General features: G+C 43.8%; 2 protein-coding genes across 3 annotated transcripts; one reads left to right on the top strand and one right to left on the bottom strand.

Annotated features, from left to right (window-relative positions):
• Positions 1–2,477: 2,477 nt before the first annotated feature.
• Positions 2,478–5,630, bottom strand: Hspe1 (heat shock protein family E (Hsp10) member 1). The gene is made up of 4 exons (XM_021173589.2): positions 5,346–5,630; positions 4,568–4,732; positions 2,981–3,070; positions 2,478–2,720 (listed from the first exon to the last, which is right to left on the bottom strand). The coding sequence occupies exons 1-4, from the start codon at positions 5,346–5,348 to the stop codon at positions 2,670–2,672; spliced, it is 309 nt and encodes a 102-aa protein (XP_021029248.1). The 5' UTR covers positions 5,349–5,630; the 3' UTR covers positions 2,478–2,669.
• On the top strand, positions 5,550–16,149 carry Hspd1 (heat shock protein family D (Hsp60) member 1). 2 transcript variants are annotated; one of them, XM_021173571.3, is made up of 12 exons: positions 5,550–5,770; positions 6,820–6,995; positions 8,976–9,228; positions 9,950–10,032; positions 10,574–10,669; positions 11,582–11,675; positions 11,904–12,072; positions 12,469–12,568; positions 13,001–13,246; positions 14,756–14,930; positions 15,272–15,450; positions 15,542–16,149. In XM_021173571.3, the coding sequence occupies exons 2-12, from the start codon at positions 6,822–6,824 to the stop codon at positions 15,692–15,694; spliced, it is 1,722 nt and encodes a 573-aa protein (XP_021029230.1). In that variant the 5' UTR covers positions 5,550–5,770; positions 6,820–6,821; the 3' UTR covers positions 15,695–16,149. The 2 variants fall into 2 exon arrangements, with proteins under 2 accessions (XP_021029230.1, XP_021029220.1); XM_021173561.2 differs by lacking the exon at positions 5,550–5,770 and adding an exon at positions 5,845–5,982.
• Positions 16,150–17,132: the final 983 nt, after the last annotated feature.

The following is a 17,132-nucleotide window of genomic DNA, read 5'->3' as shown; positions in this document are numbered from 1 at the left end:
TCTATAGATGTACTTCAGTGGCGGAGTGATTGCCCATTGTATGTTAGGAGGGAGGAAAAGGCCAAGATTTAGCCAGGTGTTGTGAATCATACCTGTTATAATTCCAGCACTTCGGAGGCAGCAGCAGAAGAGCTGCTGAGTTTGAGCAAACCTGGGCTACAGTCTTTTTTTAAAAAAATTGTTCCAAAACAAAACAGGAGCTGGGAGTGCTTGGCTTGTAAGCATGAAGACGTGCACTTAAATCCCAAGCACCCACATCACAAAGCTGGGCATGATATACACATCTGTCCCCCAGGCTTTGCACTGTGGGGGCAGATAAGATTGCTGCTGGGGTTGGCTAGCCATCAAGCTAGCTCCAGGTTCAGTGAGACCTGACACGATCACAATACCCAGTTGTCCTCTTCTGGCCCAAACCTGTACATACACAAAAGCCAGGGACAAACTGAAAGAAAACACTTACCACAAAGAAAAACCCAAATTAGATGATTTCCTTAAGGTGGTGACTACTGACTACAGAAATCAGGAGTCCAGCCTAGATCAACGCTTCCCTACTTATAATGCTGTCACTTCTAAGTAAACGTTTTGAGGACCAAGGTTAGGTTCTAAAGTTGGATTCCATTCCCATAATTACTTGGCATATTGAAAATAGCAAGGCCCAACCACACCCACTAAAAGCTTTGGGCCTCCTGTGATTCCTGACTAGTCTAATTCTTGAAGAAATCAATTATGAGATTATATTGGTAATATAAGACACATAAGAAACACTTCTATAATCCAAACACCCAAGGAGGCTGAGGCTTCTATCTAGTTTACATAGTGAATCACCGTCTAAAAGAACACAGCACTGAGAACGTGGGCTGGTCTATCATATCAGCTGCTTATCATTTGTCCAACAGGAAAATAAGAAAAAGCCTGACTGGTAAAACAAAGGAAGACAGACATAATCACACACATCTTTAAACTACTACTCTTGCTCCGGTCCAATTTTTTGTTTTTTCTTTTCCCCTCATTACAGGTGGTTGTGAGCCACCATGCGGTTGCTGGGATTTGCACTCATGATCTCCGGAAGAGCAATCAGTGCTCTTAACCACTGAACCATCTCACCAGCCCACATAAACAGATCTTAAGTCCCACCTGGTAAACACAAGTTCTAGGTCAGCTAGGACTGGGCTAATAAGATTAGTTTCCAAGTACATTGTTAGCTACGTCTGAGGCAGAGTATAAAACTGATGACCCACTTGGATTTCTAAGAACTCATATTCTATCTAAATTTGATAACTAGGCCTTGGCATATCAAAAGCACTAAACATGTAAACACCCACATCCATACTGAAGGACACACAAGGAATTATGATTTATGCTTTTTTGTTCTGAAATTAACTGTATTCAAATATGGAATGCTAGGTTTATCTCAGTGGTCTAAAGCTTCTCTAGTATGCAGGTCATGTTAGATCCCAGAACAAGAAAACAAAAACATTTTTGGGAGTGCTGCTAACCACAAAAAAACTCAGTATTTTTTTTAATTACCTTGAACTGGATTTTATTCATGAATGCTGCTTGTTAGTGCACCACATACACATAGGCAGGGCTTGAAGGCCCTTGAGTGGGCTACCATCCAGGTTCTGCAAGCCAAATCTGGGTCTTGGGTCCTCTGGGAGCAATCTCTCTGGCTTCCTCCCCAGCCCCTACCCCCAGAGACAGGGTTTTCCTGTGTAGACCTGGTTATCCTGGACCTTGCACTACAGACCAAGCTGGCCTTGCATTCACAAGCCTCTCTCCTCCTGAGTGCTGGGATTAAAGGTATGAGCCATCTTTGCCTGGTCCTGTGCTTAATTTTTCCAAACAAATTTTGGTTATGATTTGGAAATTAAGACATGCTCAGAAAATAATAATTTCCAAAAATAAAAGATTAAGGCCCACCCCTATCTCTGTAACCAGAAGACTTGTACCACATGCTTCTTATACTTGTTTTACAATGCTGCTAACTTTACTTTCTGTCCGTTACCCGCCACCCCCAACTTTACACAACCTTGGGTCACCCAGGAATTGTAAACGTCACGTGAAGTTGCAACTGAGAAAATGCCTTCATTGATTGGCCCATAGGAAAGTTGACGGCACAGAATCTTAATGGTGGATGTGGGAAGCACCTGGGCAGGTGGCAGTGGGTTGTGTAAGGAAGCAGGCTGAGAAGGGGAGGAAGCTGTAACATTCCTCTTTGCTTCAGCTCTTGCCCAGTTTCCTGTAGTAGCTGAGATGCACTTTCTTCTCCAAGTAGCATTTAGTCAGCAGTTTATTACAGGAATAGAATGTAAACTAAAACAGTACCTAAGTATAAGTTCCCGTGGCTTATATCATTCATCTATGTAATAATGCCAAATTCATCCCGAAAATTCATTTACCTAGAAAATCCTTATTTCTCAGAACTCTTAACTATGCAGCTTCCTTGGGAGAAAACGACCTGAAATTACCGAAGACTGTCCATTCATTTACATCATTTTATTTGGAAATGTTTGTAACAGTACAGTGAAACTAAAGGTCAGAGACAATGGCTGTCAGTTTAGGCATCATCCGTTTATTATAAAAGGGAGGCATGGAAATTATTTACATGATGAAATAGTTCAGACATCAGTGGAATGGCAGCTTCACGTGACACCATTTCAACAGTGATTTCAGTCAACGTACTTTCCAAGAATGTCACCATCTCTAAATAAGAAATAATCCTGTGAATAAAGAGACTATTGGTTAAGATAGTCATAGCAAATATAACTCATTTTAAATTATTAGCTTTGCCGGGCAGTGGTGGCACACACCTTTATCCCAGCACTTGGGAGGCAGAGGCAGGTGGATTTCTGAGTTCGGGGCCAGCCTGGTTTACAGAGTGAGTTCCAGGACAGCCAGGGCTACACAGAGAAACCTTGTCTCGAACCCCCCCCCCCAAATAAAAAAATATAGATAAATAGAAATGATGAGCTTGGCTTACCTTGTCGTCTAGAACTACTTTGGTGCCTCCATATTCTGGGAGAAGAACTTTATCTCCAACTTTCACACTCACAGGCTCAATCTCTCCACTCTGGTGAAAAGAGTCACCTGTTAGCCAAGAGTCTGTTTGTCTTGCTCACTAGACACACAGTGAACTTTTTGTTTCAGTATGCACACCAGGGGCCTCCGGCCTCAGGTTTGTGTTAATTATAGGCATTAACCGGTCCCATTAAACTCTGTAACTTTTAAATCACTAAATTAATGAAATGCGCCCAAACCAGTATGTTCTTAGGTACCTAATTAGTGGTCAAGCAATATAATTTACATTAAATACAGATCCCTACAATATAAGAATTGCGTAGTTACAATATGGAGGAGACACTCACTAAAACTTCATTTCAGTGGACAGCTAAGGCTGGCTGACTTTCTACTGTTAAATATTAACACACCCTGTAGACCAAGTAAAATAAAGCAGCTTGTACCACCAGACAGTAAATGATCATGTATGATTTCTTTCAACAAAAGTTTGGCACTACCTTTCTCCGTTTAACATACATTTACTGACTGAATGCCCTTGCTATCTATCAGAGACTGAAGTGGAATGTCCACTCCCTCTAATACTCTGGCGATTTAGTTAAGTAAAGAACACCCACAGTAGTTCCACCTCCCTTCTCAGGTCTCAGGCCAACTAAAACTCAATGGTGTAAGATTAAAACTATTTCAGTGTCTGGGCTCCCCCACCCCTGCCACTTCACCCTTTCTTTCTGGGGAAGGGAGAGGGAGACAGGGTCAATATCAAAATTGACAGGCCATCAATTCCAGATCCTTCTACCTCAGCACTATACCCTTCTCCCAACCTGTGCTTAGAATTAGTTCTGTACCTCCTTCAACTCTGAAATGGCCGTGGGGTTTATCTACTTGTGCGACCTTTTTGTCATTTAAATTTTGAAGAGTAGGATATATAAAATAGCTACAGAGGTATTTCATATTGTAAGATTTTGTTTTACTTTTTTGGGACATGGTATCATCCTGTACCTCCTGCTGGCCTAAAAGATTCTACAGTCCACCTGCCTTAGGCTCCAAAGAACCTGGGCCACAGGCATGAGCCACCATCAAGGCAGGCACTTTTCAGTCTCTAGAGCGTGGGGCACTGCAGAGTGAGCTCAGTGGGTTAAACAGGTAAGTAGACTTGCTATGAAAGTAGGGGAGCCCAAACTGGGATCCTAAAACTGGAGTAAAAAGGCTGTAACCCGCAACATGCTGAGGGCCAGAAACCAGACTACTCAACACTTTACCCCAAAGGAGTAAGGTGGAGATGCCCCTGCTACACAGCATACAGACATGTGCACATACAATACACAAATTTGTCACACAAATACCTTTTGCCTTTCTTCAGAAATATAAAACAATTCTAAAACAATATAAAACAGTCATTTTCCTGAATGGGAGGTTCTTTGTGAATTGAAATTTGACTTGAAATTATTTCCCAAAAATCTGCCATTGTAATTCATTTTTTTAATTAACAAAGGAATTCCCCTCCTTCCACATCACACTCGAATTCAGTACCACTCCAGGGGCGCCAGTTTACCTTTCCTTTCCCGCCGGACCCCACAGCCACGACCGTTGCTTGCAACACTTTTCCTTGAGACTTTTCTGGAAGCATAATGCCACCTTTGGTTACAGTTTCGGCGGCACTCCTTTCAACCAATACTCTGTCAAAGAGCGGGAGAAACTTCCTAAAAGCTTGTCCAGCCTGTGGAGAGAAATGTGATCAAACAGAGTGTAAGTTCGAAGTGTCAGAACACCAACAGTTAAGACCACTGCAAGCCTTAACTCTCAACAGGTCAAAAATGACCTGTTCCAAAAAGGTCAAGAAAATTCAAGTGTACTTTTAGAATATACTCAGAGTTCCACTCTATATAGGACAAACTGAGTTTCATTTCCCTGCCTGGTGTGTGTGTGTGGGGGGTCTTCATTGCTAATCAGCAATCGCCACCTTGATCTATTCCAAGGTCAAACATTTCTTTAATTTTTTTTTTTTAATTCGAATAACGGGTGAGTGGTGTCACTTTTCGAGCCTGGATCTCAGTCTTTCTCCAACATAGGACACATCCACTGAAGCCCTGCCAGGGCAGGTGGGCTTCTGCGTGTGCATCGGGTTCCCGCCCCCTGCCCCAGACGCCTGTCGCACACGTGCGTGCGGCAAAGCCATGGTGGAGAGAGAAATGGCCTCGCTTCTGCAGAGCCATGGGCGGACACCGGACACTGACCGGACTCCTGTCCTGCTAGTACCAAAGCGCAAATGGGTTCGCCGTGGGCCGCAGGCCGAACCGGACCCGCAGGCCTGCCAACCACGAGACACTCACCATGACTCTCGCCTTCGCCGCCACCGCCGCAGCTCCGGACTCTGAACTCGGGCCGCTGCTGCAAGGAGAGTCCTGCGGGGCGGCTCGGGACACGTGAAAAGGCCGCGCAGCGCGCAGGCGCACTCAGCCCCCCGAGCGTGAGAGGGGGCGGCCACGCCGGCGCGCGCGCCGATTGGTGGCGAGGGCTCCGCGCAAGGGGGCCGACGCGGGCGGCCGGAGGCGGAAGAAAAGGGGAGCACTTTCTAGGCTTTTCCAGGCCGGCCTCCGAGGTGAAAGAACGAGCCCCCCTCCCGGAAATGACGCCACCTGACCTTTCACCCACGGGACGCGCGGGGCCTTCCGGAAGGTTCTAGAACGGACCGCGGCCCAGGAACCAGCGTAGGGCGGCGGGAGAGGGCTGAGGCCGGGGAGCTGAGGCGGCTCAGGTACGGAGGGCGGGGGCTGCGCGCGCCGCATGCAGATTGCAGGGCCCCGGCGTGGGAGAGAGCGGGGCGCGCGCGCGCGCACACGCGGGGCCGCGGGGCGGGGCCGAGGAGGGAGGGGACTCGGGCTCATTGCGGTGCGCGCCCAGAGCTGGGTCCCTCACTCGCCGCAGACGGCCTGCCTCGCCTCGTGCTCTCCTGCCGCCGCCCCGCAGGTACGCGGCCTCCGCATGCAGGGCGCCCCGGCGCTCGCGGGGCTGCTTGCAGCGCGGACCGAGCACGGAGGACTGGGGGGAGAAGTCTGGCAGCGACGCCGCAGGCTCGGCTCACTTGTCCAGGCCCAGCGGGGCCACGCTGGTTTCATCACGTGTGGCGGGGACCACGCGATCCAGGCCGAGCGCGGGAGCAAGGGCGGGCTAGGGTGGAAGCAACTTGGGCCCTCTGGTGCCACCTGCGCCTGGCGCACTGCAGGACTCTGTGGGAGGGTGTGAGGGGTCCTTTAGTCCGCGGTGGCCGCGGCGATCCGGTGTTCACTTTGACCTTGCTCGGGGCTCCTGGTCGGGAAGACACGTGGGGCCGCGAGGCTGGACTGACCTACTGTCTTTTTCCTCCGGCCTTGCTAACTGCTGTGTTACCGTAGCTCCGGGTGGATACCTGGCGACACTTTCAGAGGGTTTTGCACCGTCATGAGTACTTCTGTAGTTTTCTAGGCAACTGCATTTAGAACCTGCCTTGCTTACACCAACTTGATTTTTTTTTACTTTGGACACTTTAAGGAATGGATCTGCTCACAAGGCCGCTTTGGCAGTGAAAGATTAACTCGAGAGGGCAGAGTGGGTGGCCATGGGGATGTGGTTTTCTGTGCTTTGTGCTACTGCTGTAGGTCAGGCATGGGGTCAGCCTCCTTGATCAGTTGGCTAGCAGATTATGTCCTGAATCTGCAGCGCCCAGGCATGGTGGTTAGCAGAGGGCAGCCCAGCTCCAATCTAGCCTCCATGTTTTGAAGCACCGTTGGACAAGTTTGTAGTGATATTTCTTTTTTCCTTCCCCAGAAATGCTTCGACTACCCACAGTCCTTCGCCAGATGAGACCAGTGTCCCGGGCACTGGCTCCTCATCTCACTCGGGCCTATGCCAAAGATGTAAAATTTGGTGCGGATGCTCGAGCCTTAATGCTTCAAGGTGTAGACCTTTTAGCCGATGCTGTAGCTGTTACAATGGGGCCAAAGGTACCAGTATACTTAAATGGTGTTAAAGAATATAGTAGCAGCAAGACAGCAATTTGTTATCAAGTTTTGTGAAAAATCTAATTTTCATGTGGTACAACTTAGTGGTCTAGGTGTTATTTAGTTAGGAGGTCTATTAGTTGGTCATTCTACCCCCACGGTGTCCTTACAACTGCTCCAGGCGATCTGGGGGACTTTTGTACATTGTGATGTAATAGAGTAGTAATATCTCAAGGAGGATTTTCAAACCATAGTCATGATTTTGTGCATGCTTGCATTACATTTTGGATCTCTTCCCAGTTAGAGGGTATAGAGGGGAAAGTACAACTCAAGTCTAATAATACCTCAAAGTGAATAGCTGTAATGTGAGAGTTTACTCATTGTGCTGAAATATTCCAACATATAAGGCAAAATGCACTAGCATAGAATCATTGGTTTCTGTGGTCTTTTTTTTTTTTTTTTTTTTTTTCAAGATATATTATATGTAAGTACACTGTAGCTGTCTTCAGGCACACCAGAAGAGGGTGTCAGATCTCATTACGGGTGGTTGTGAGCCACCATGTGGTTGCTGGGATTTGAACTCCGGACCTTCGGAAGAGCAGTTAGTGCTCTTACCCCGCTGAGCCATCTCGCCAGCCTGGTTTCTGTGTTTTTTTTTCGCTTTGTTGTTTTGTCTGCATTTAATGTCTGTGAGGGTGCCAAGGTTCTGGGAACTGACTTGGGTCCTTTGGAAGAGGAACCTGTACTATTACCTCTGAGCCATCTTTACAAACTTTACTTTATGGGCTTTGTTGTTTGGAGGTTTTGTTTTTAAGACAGCATTTCTCCGGTAGCCTAGACTGTCCTGAGACTCAGAGTGATCCATCCACCAGCTTCTGCAACACACATCACCAGACTGTTTCACTTGCCCTTGGGAAAAAACCTTTGTGGTCTTCCATTCATCCCTTCATTGTACACCTCATGATTGCTACAATTTCCACATTGCAAAGAATTGTCCAGTTTTGGCTTTTGAGAGAGTCTCACTAGTTTAGTCTGAGTTCTAACTCCCTTGTGGCAAGGCTGTCCTTGAACAATTCACATCTCAAGTGTAGGAATTCAGTATTATACTCAGAGGGTCTCTAACCATAGCTGGCCCAGTCAGCCTTGAACCCGGAGCAGTGCTACGATCAGAGGTTGGGATCACACAGTTGTGTGGCTGAATAGGGAGCTATAGTACTTTGAGGACATCATTGGGTATGGTACACAGTCATTTTAAATTAATGCTAAAGAGCTACATAATCCCAACACTCAGGAGGCGTGGGCTGGTAGTTCTCTAAGTTTCAGGAAAGCCATGGCAACAATAGAAATCCTGTCTTGAAAAACAAAACAACAAAAAACCCTGCATCTTTAAGAACTGTTTACATAGCTCAAGACAATAGAAGTTTGGTTCAAATCCAAAAGTTGCCAATACTTGTTGGTGCCATATTTGAAGTTTTTTATTGAGTGAACCAGAAAAGCACATTATCTTACTGGCTGATATTTAGTGAATGGATTTTAAAGCAAAATATGTTTTAAAAATAGTTCATAAGCAGGGCTGTAGTGGTAGTGGTGCATGTCTCTTAATTCCAGCTAGCCTTTAGGAGGCAGAGGCAAGCAGATCTTTGTGTTTTGTGAGTTTGAGGACAGGCAAGGCTACACAGAAATGTCCTGTCTCAGAAAACAAAATAAACCTAGGTCATAGCCAAAACTCAAGTGCAAATGATGTGAAGAGTGTTCTGGGATTTGGCGGTTAACATCTGTGCTTTCTTGTTTTATAGGTGGCATCTGTTGTGCCTCATTCAATGTTAGACTCCTGGCAAATGATCAGTGTTCATTTTTTTATAGACCTAAGATGGTTGATTAACGTGGCTTTGGGATTCATGTTGCAGGATTGTTAAAAATGACAAATTTGAGGGTTATCATTGAGGGTTGCTTTTTTCTTTTCTTTTCTTTCTGTCACTGTAGGGAAGAACTGTGATTATTGAACAGAGTTGGGGAAGTCCCAAAGTCACAAAAGATGGGGTCACTGTTGCAAAGTCAATTGATTTAAAGGATAAATACAAAAATATTGGAGCTAAACTTGTTCAGGATGTTGCCAATAACACAAACGAAGAGGCTGGGGATGGCACCACCACTGCCACTGTTCTGGCACGATCTATTGCCAAGGAGGGCTTTGAGAAGATCAGCAAAGGAGCTAATCCAGTGGAAATCCGGAGAGGTAAGAGTATATCCTTGATCCTATCCTATCCTGTAAAGAATTCTGTTGTCTTCATCTTTGTCCTTCTTATTACATTCGTTGTAGAGTTTGTGAGTGTTCGTTCTTGGTGGAGTTGCCCTTTCCTTACTTATGTGGGTTTCCAAGATGGAACTGAGGCTTCATTCAGACTTGTGGGTCAAGTACTTTTATCCCCTAGACCATCTTCCACATCTTGTTTTTTAACTTGTCTCAATTAATGGAAGTGAAAATTCAGGGTTCTCTGTAGACCAGGCTAGTTAGCTTCAAATTCAGAGATCTGCCTGCTTCTGCCTTCAGAGTGCTAGGATTAAAGGTGGGCACTACCACACCCAGCCCAAGACCCTGTACTCTTAACCTTTAAGCTATCTCTGCAGCCAAGAATGAGTAGGTCTCCTTAGCCTTCCCTGATATGGTGTCCTGTATAAATCCATGCTGGTCTCAAATTTTTAGCCATTCTGTCTTAGTCTTTTGGGTACTGGGATTACAGGTGTGAGCCACCACTCAACATCTAGGTCAAGTTTTCAAAATGTTGTTGGTTTTCAACTTAATTATGAAATTTTAAGAGATTGATTGAGTGCATACTGTGTTGTTTGGTACAGTTAGAGTGCAGTTAGGTTACATGTAAATGTTAAAAGAGTCTGTAAGTTTATACTTAGCTTGAGGACCTTGATAAGCATTGTAGTAACATACATTCTTGAACTAGGTGTGATGTTGGCTGTTGATGCTGTAATTGCTGAACTTAAGAAACAGTCTAAACCTGTGACAACCCCTGAAGAAATTGCTCAGGTAAGAATTTTACTAATTCAACCTATAGACAGGTTGGCCTTGAACTCAAATTCCCCTGCCTCTGAGTGCTTGGCTCATCACTGCCATGCCTACTAATTTGTATCTTAATAGGTGGCTTGTTGTAGTTTTATGTGGCTGTAAATAAGATTTGTGTTGTTTGTGCAGATATTCTTAGGTGATATCAATGTACCCTGTGCTACATGGGTTCAAACCTAGTCCTTGAAGCATAGCAGACAAGTATTTTTTTGTGTGTGCACCATATGCATGCATGAACCCATAGAAGGAGATGTTAGAGACAGTTGCCAGCCACTGTGTGGATGCCGAGTACTGACCTGAACAGCAAGTCATCTTAACCACTGAGCCATCTCTCCAGCCCCTTTATTTATTCTTACTTTGTCAGATAATGGAAGGACTAAGGGTGTGTCTCCATTTAACCAGGACTTCATTAAAATTACTATTAACTGTAAAATACTAGTATAGAGTGTCAAAGTTGAAAATACTAATCATAGCATTTAATTTTGAAGTAACTTGGTTATTTCAGGTTGCTACAATTTCTGCAAATGGAGACAAAGACATTGGGAACATCATTTCTGATGCAATGAAAAAGGTTGGAAGAAAGGGTGTCATCACAGTGAAGGCAAGTATGGGATTTGATATGTTTTGATAGTACCTTCAATGGGGTATCTGTCACCTGTTTTCCAAATAAAAAACTTGAGTGTCTTGTTTGTGCCAGCACAATTCATTCCTCTGTCTTAGCATCTGTAGTGAGTATGTGCTCACCATTAGTCTGAATCGGGAGCTTTGCCTCTTAACAATGAGTTCATCTAACTTATTAGCTCTCTGCTAGCTGTAAATAGGCTGGTGCTTCACTCTGTAATCCTGGCTGGCCTGGAACTCTTAAGCTTCAACCTTAGAGGGATCCCTCTGTCATCTCCTCGTGGGGACTAGAGGCATGTGCTCCTGTGCTCAGCTTTAGTGTGTGTCTTGAGATTTTGGTGGGAGTGTAGTTAGAGGTGCTGTGCAGCATTTCCATGTTGAACCCCTTAATGCCTATGCCATCTCTTGCTAGTTAGGTATATAATTTCAAGTGTTGGTTTTGCTCATGTTTTTGAGACAGGGTCTTACTATGTAGATAGTTCAAAATAGGCTTGTGTTTGTTTTAAAAGATTTTTATTTTCTATGTATGAGTGTTTGTCTGCACACATGTATATGTATGTGCACCATATGTGTACTGGGGCCTTGGAACCCGGAAGAAACAGCAGAATCCCTGGTACTGAGTTGAGAGCCACTATGTAGGTGCTGAGAACCTAACCCGGTTCTATTCAAGAAAAGCAAATGGGGCTGGAAAGCTGAATGGTTCAGAATTCAATCCCCAGCACCCACATGCTGGTTTATGACCATCTATAATGGGATATGGTGCCCTCTTCTGGCACACAGGTATACATGGAGATAGAGTACATAAAATAAGTATATCTTAAAGAACAGCAAGTGTTCTTAACCTCTGAGCCATCTTTAGGTTTAACTGACCTCTAATTCTTTGACTTTATAGGATGGAAAAACCCTGAATGATGAGCTAGAAATTATTGAAGGCATGAAGTTTGATAGAGGATATATTTCCCCGTATTTTATTAACACATCAAAAGGTAAGAGCTGGTCCAGAGATGAAATCTTCACACTATACTTTAAACTAGAAACTTACTGTCAGCTGTAGGCAGTGGATGTGGGTGATACAATAAAAATTGTGATATTTCAAACATTAATGGTTCAGTAAATGAAGAAAAGATCATGAGTTACTGATCTCATTGTGGAAGTAAATTGTTAATTTTCTCAGTACCGTTAGAATTTGGTTTTACTGCTCTCTGTATTTACAGGTCAAAAGTGTGAATTCCAAGATGCCTATGTCTTGTTGAGTGAAAAGAAAATTTCCAGTGTTCAGTCCATTGTCCCTGCTCTTGAAATTGCTAATGCTCATCGGAAGCCATTGGTCATAATCGCCGAAGACGTTGACGGAGAAGCTCTAAGCACGCTGGTTTTGAACAGGTAATAGATTGGGTTGTCATGTTTTTAGGTAGGAGGTGAATTCTGTTGCTTTTTGAAATTATTTCCCTGTTTTGCTTGTGTGTCTTAGAGGTGTAGTGTATGATATAGTGCTCTGTGCATTATGAGTCCATCTTAAGCCGGTCTCAAATGTGCATAATCCTTCAGCGGCTGCTTCCCACAGCCTCCCAGAGAGAACTATACGTGTCTTTTAACACTGGTATGGTTAGTACTGACCTGCAACTGTGCCTGCAATATAAGGGCAGCATTTGTTTAAGAAGGGGATCAGCTTGGAACAAGATTTGAAGAGTAGAGGTCCCCATCTTGTTGTTTTTCAGACCAGGAAAAAAGGTCCTCCCCCTTCAGTTTACATCTTACACAGTTAAATGTTCTTTACAGGCTAAAAGTTGGTCTTCAGGTTGTAGCAGTCAAAGCTCCAGGATTTGGGGACAATAGGAAGAACCAGCTTAAAGATATGGCTATTGCTACTGGTGGTGCGGTAAGTAAATCTTGTCATACTGCTTTGCTCAGTGATGTCTATGCTTTAATTAAACATTCTTCTCAAAACTTAAAACTAAGTGATTTTGTTCTGGTGTACCAGTGGCCTTGACATCTCAAAGAAAAACAGCATTTCTTTTTCTGGATATTTAAGCTTTATGTATATGGATGTTTTGTCTGGCTGTTTGTATGGTGTATGTATATCAGAAGGCGTCCATCCAGTTCCATAGGACTGCAGTTTATAGACAATTGTAAGCTGCCATGCTGCAACTTGAACTCAGGACACCTGGAAGAGCAGAGTAGCCTTCCAGTGCTCTTGACTGCTGAGACATCTTGCTAGCCCTGAAAAGCTGTTTTTTCTTACAAAATATCTGTGACATATAGTAATAAGCCTGGTATAATGGAATCCACTAACAGCACACCGCTTTTATAGGTGTTTGGAGAAGAGGGGTTGAATCTAAATCTTGAAGATGTTCAAGCTCATGACTTAGGAAAAGTTGGAGAGGTCATTGTCACCAAAGATGATGCCATGCTTTTGAAAGGAAAAGGTGACAAAGCTCACATTGAAAAACGTATTCAAGAAATCACTGAGCAGCTAGACATCACAACTAGTGAATATGAAAAGGAAAAGCTGAACGAGCGACTTGCTAAGCTTTCAGATGGAGTAGCTGTGTTGAAGGTAAGACTGACTTGCCGGTAAACATTTTAGGCTGAGTCTCGTTCGTGATACTGGTTCTGTGGTATTTACCAATAGTAACTAAATATCTTCTTTCCCCAAATTTTTAGTTTGTTTTGTTTTTTGAGTGTGCATATGACCAAAGTTTCCATGGAGTACATGTAGCAATCGGGGGCAACTATCAGCAGTTGGTTATCTACCTTTACACTGTGATTCCAGGAATACTCAGGCCATTGGCTTGCAGGGCAAGCAAGACCTTTGGCCCATTTGGGTCATATCTCAATGCCTTCTGAGCCATAAATAGGCATCTATCTCCTACTGGTATTATTATGCATGAGTCTGAAACCGGTCTTGTGCTGTGTCATGCAGTCTACCCCTACCCAATTCCCCAGCCTCGCTCTTCTCTTTTTCCTTTTTTTTTTTTTTTTTTAAGATTTATTTATTATATGTAAGTACACTGTAGCTGTCTTCAGACACTCCGGAAGAGGGCATCAGATCTTATTACGGATGGTTGTGAGCTACCATATGGTTGCTGGGATTTGAACTCAGGACCTTCGGAAGAGCAGTCAGTGCTCTTAACCACTGAGCCATCTCTCCAGCCCCTCTTTTTCCTTTTTCTCTGTGTAACCCTGACTGTCCTGGAACTCATTCTGTTCACTCTATAGACAGGATTTTCAGTCCTAGAACTCAATTAGTAGACCAGGCTATCCTTGAACTGGAAATCCATCTGCCTTTGCCTCCCAAGTGCTGGGATTTAAGGCATGTGCCCTGCTGCTTGGCTAGTATCCTTTTCTCACACAGCAGTACAGCTTGTGTGGGGAGGCTCAGGATTTTGTCAGCGGGACACATTATAACCTGTTATTCTAGAGTTGCTTCCTTTTGTTTTTTTTTTTTGTTTGTTTGTTTTTTTTTTGGTTTTTTTTTCCTTTTTTTTTTCTTTTTTTTTTTTTGGTTTTTTGAGACAGGGTTTCTCTGTGTAGTCCTGGCTGTCCTGGAACTCACTCTGTAGACCAGGCTGGCCTCGAACTCAGAAATCCGCCTGCCTCTGCCTCCCAAGTGCTGGGATTAAAGGCGTGCGCCACCACGCCCGGCCCGCTTCCTTTTGTTGTTGCTTTTGTTTTGAACTCTGCTGTAGCCCTAGCTGGCCTCAGTTGGTGTAACCCACCTGCTTTAGCCTCTCAACTGCAGGGGTCATGACTTACATGGCGCTGTACCCAGCTTAGGTCTGCATTCTAGGTGGCTTTAGGTGGTCATTGAATGGGAAAGGTCATGCTAACTGGAATTTCTTTTTTTTTTTTTTTTTTTTTTTTAAGATTTATTTATTTATTATATGTAAGTACACTGTAGCTGACTTCAGAAACTCCAGAAGAGGGCGCCAGATCTCGTTGCGGATGGTTGTGAGCCACCATGTGGTTGCTGGGATTTGAACTCCAGACCTTCGGAAGAGCAGTCGGGTGCTCTTACCCACTGAGCCATCTCACCAGCCCCTAACTGGAATTTCTTAATCTTTAGGTTGGAGGAACAAGTGATGTTGAAGTGAATGAGAAAAAAGACAGAGTTACTGACGCTCTCAATGCTACAAGAGCAGCTGTTGAAGAAGGCATTGTTCTAGGAGGGGGCTGTGCTCTGCTTCGGTGCATCCCAGCCTTGGATTCATTAAAGCCTGCTAATGAAGACCAGAAAATAGGTAAAGATCATCTTTCAAATGAGTTTGTGGCCTGATTCTTATTGAAAAGTATTGTTGACTAGCAATGTAACACGTTTTACAGGGGCAATTATTTCACCTATGGTAGGATTGGATAAGTCTTCTCATTTACTAAACTCTTGTTTTCTTTTTAATTATTTTGTGTGTGTTGGGGGGTGCATTTTGCCTTAATGTCTTGTGTGCTATGCATTTACAGTATTCTCTGGGCCAGAAGGGAGCATTAGATAGCCTGGGCCTGGAGTTACATTGGTGCTAAACCAAGTCCTCTGGCTCCCCAGAAAGGGAAGACAAAGCAAATTTGTAAAAATGTGTTTGCTTTATAGGTATAGAAATTATTAAAAGAGCACTTAAAATTCCTGCAATGACGATTGCTAAGAATGCAGGTGTTGAAGGATCTTTGATAGTTGAGAAAATTCTGCAGAGTTCCTCAGAAGTTGGTTATGACGCCATGCTTGGAGATTTTGTGAACATGGTGGAAAAAGGGATCATTGATCCAACAAAGGTAAGTGATTCAGCATTTCATACACACTGGATGCCTTGCTCTCTGCGTGGTTTTCATTCATTTTTAATTATTTTACTAAATTTTTTTCTAGGTTGTAAGAACTGCCTTACTGGATGCTGCTGGGGTGGCCTCCTTGCTAACTACAGCCGAAGCTGTAGTGACAGAAATTCCTAAAGAAGAGAAGGACCCTGGAATGGGAGCAATGGGTGGAATGGGAGGGGGTATGGGAGGTGGCATGTTCTAACTCCTAGAGTAGTGCTTTGCCCTTATCAATGAACTGTGACAGGAAGCTCAAGGCAGGTTCCTCACCAATAACTTCAGAGAAGTAAGTCACCTGGAGAAAATGACTGAAGAGAAGGCTGGCTGATCACTGTAACCATCAGTTACTGGTTTCCTTTGACAATATATAATGGTTTACTGCTGTCATTGTCCATGCCTACAGATAATTTATTTTGTATTTTTGAATAAAGACATTTGTACATTCCTGATGCTGGGTGCAAGAGCCATATACCAGTGTCCTGCTTTCAACTTAAATCACTGAGGCATCTCTACTGTTCTGTTAGCATCAGGACTGTAGCGCTGTGTTACCACGAGAGTTCAGAAGCAGCCTTTCTGTGGAGGGTGGGAATGATTGTGTACAAAGTAGAGAAGTATCCAATTATGTGATAACCTTTGTGTAATAAAATTTTGTTTAAAGTTTCTGGTTGTGTTACCCTTTCCGTGGTCTTGATGGGAGAAATGAAAGCCAATCAGAGGAGCACAGTTGGGTATATAGAAACAGTCCACCTATAGTCTGTAGTCTCTTGCTTTTCTTGGAGATAGGATTATTGCTTCGTGAGGTTTTACAGAAGGCACAACACTGGTTAGCTTGACTGATTTGGAGAGTATCATAAGTGATCATAAAGAGGAGTGTAGTCTTTCCTTACCATTTTGAAGTTTATGCCATAGTAAAAAGACTTAATGAGCAACTTAACATTTTAACCAGTCTTCAGTACTTGAATTTTTAAGTGAGTCTAGAATTACCAGAGATCTAGCCAAACAAATAAGCAATATGAGGTTTAATCCCCCAACCCTCACTTTACCCTCAAAGAGTGAAGATTGTTCATTTCTTGGTGTAAAAGAAACAAGATGGCCAGATACCAGGATGCAGAGCACCAGAAATAGTCTGAAGTCAGTTGGCCATTCTATGAAAGCAAAAGCTGGTTGTAATTCCACAAAGGGTTTATTTGAGTAAAGGATGGAAATTTCCAGAATAGAACAAATAAGCCAGAAATGTAAAGGGGGAGCAAACATTAGTTCTTTAGTTTAGCTGTGGAAATATACTTGAATCCACTTCAAAAATGAGTAACCAAGAGGAAAGGAACCTTGATATACACTCTGCTTTGAAAAAATTCAATGGAGTGTTTCCACTGGCAGAGAGCCCAGGGAAATGTGAGTGGGTCCGAAACCCTTCCAAAGTAACTGCCTGGCCTCATAGCTGCAGGTAGTCTGGTCTAAGTTTAAGGGCTTTTTGATTGGTTTGGTTTGGGTGGTTCCACACCACCACCACCCCCACTCCTGGCTATCCTGGTGACTGTAGACCATGCTGTTTCCCAAATACTGGGATTGAATATGTGTGCCAGTATTGCCTAGCTTTAATTTTTTTAAGATTTATTTATTATATATAAGTACATTGTAGCTGT

Source organism: Mus caroli, unplaced genomic scaffold, assembly GCF_978045245.1.
Source record: "Mus caroli unplaced genomic scaffold, Mus_caroli_1 scaffold_1, whole genome shotgun sequence".
NCBI classification, from domain to species: Eukaryota; Metazoa; Chordata; class Mammalia; order Rodentia; family Muridae; genus Mus; species Mus caroli.
The sequence above is the reverse complement of the archived record's forward strand: the minus strand, read 5'-3'. Positions and strand labels throughout refer to the sequence as shown.

What these genes read in the sequence shown, in the direction of transcription:
- Hspe1 (XM_021173589.2), bottom strand. An exon ending in GGTCCGGCGGGAAAGGAAAG is followed by an intron (nt 3,071 to 4,567) that starts GTAAACTGGCGC and finishes TCTTTTCACCAG; the next exon opens with AGTGGAGAGATTGAGCCTGT. An exon ending in AAGTAGTTCTAGACGACAAG is followed by an intron (nt 2,721 to 2,980) that starts GTAAGCCAAGCT and finishes CTTTATTCACAG; the next exon opens with GATTATTTCTTATTTAGAGA.
- Hspd1 (XM_021173571.3), top strand. Translation starts at nt 6,822, where the DNA reads ATGCTTCGACTACCCACAGTCCTTCGCCAGATGAGACCAGTGTCCCGG. An exon ending in TCCAGTGGAAATCCGGAGAG is followed by an intron (nt 9,229 to 9,949) that starts GTAAGAGTATAT and finishes TTCTTGAACTAG; the next exon opens with GTGTGATGTTGGCTGTTGAT. An exon ending in GGATCATTGATCCAACAAAG is followed by an intron (nt 15,451 to 15,541) that starts GTAAGTGATTCA and finishes ATTTTTTTCTAG; the next exon opens with GTTGTAAGAACTGCCTTACT.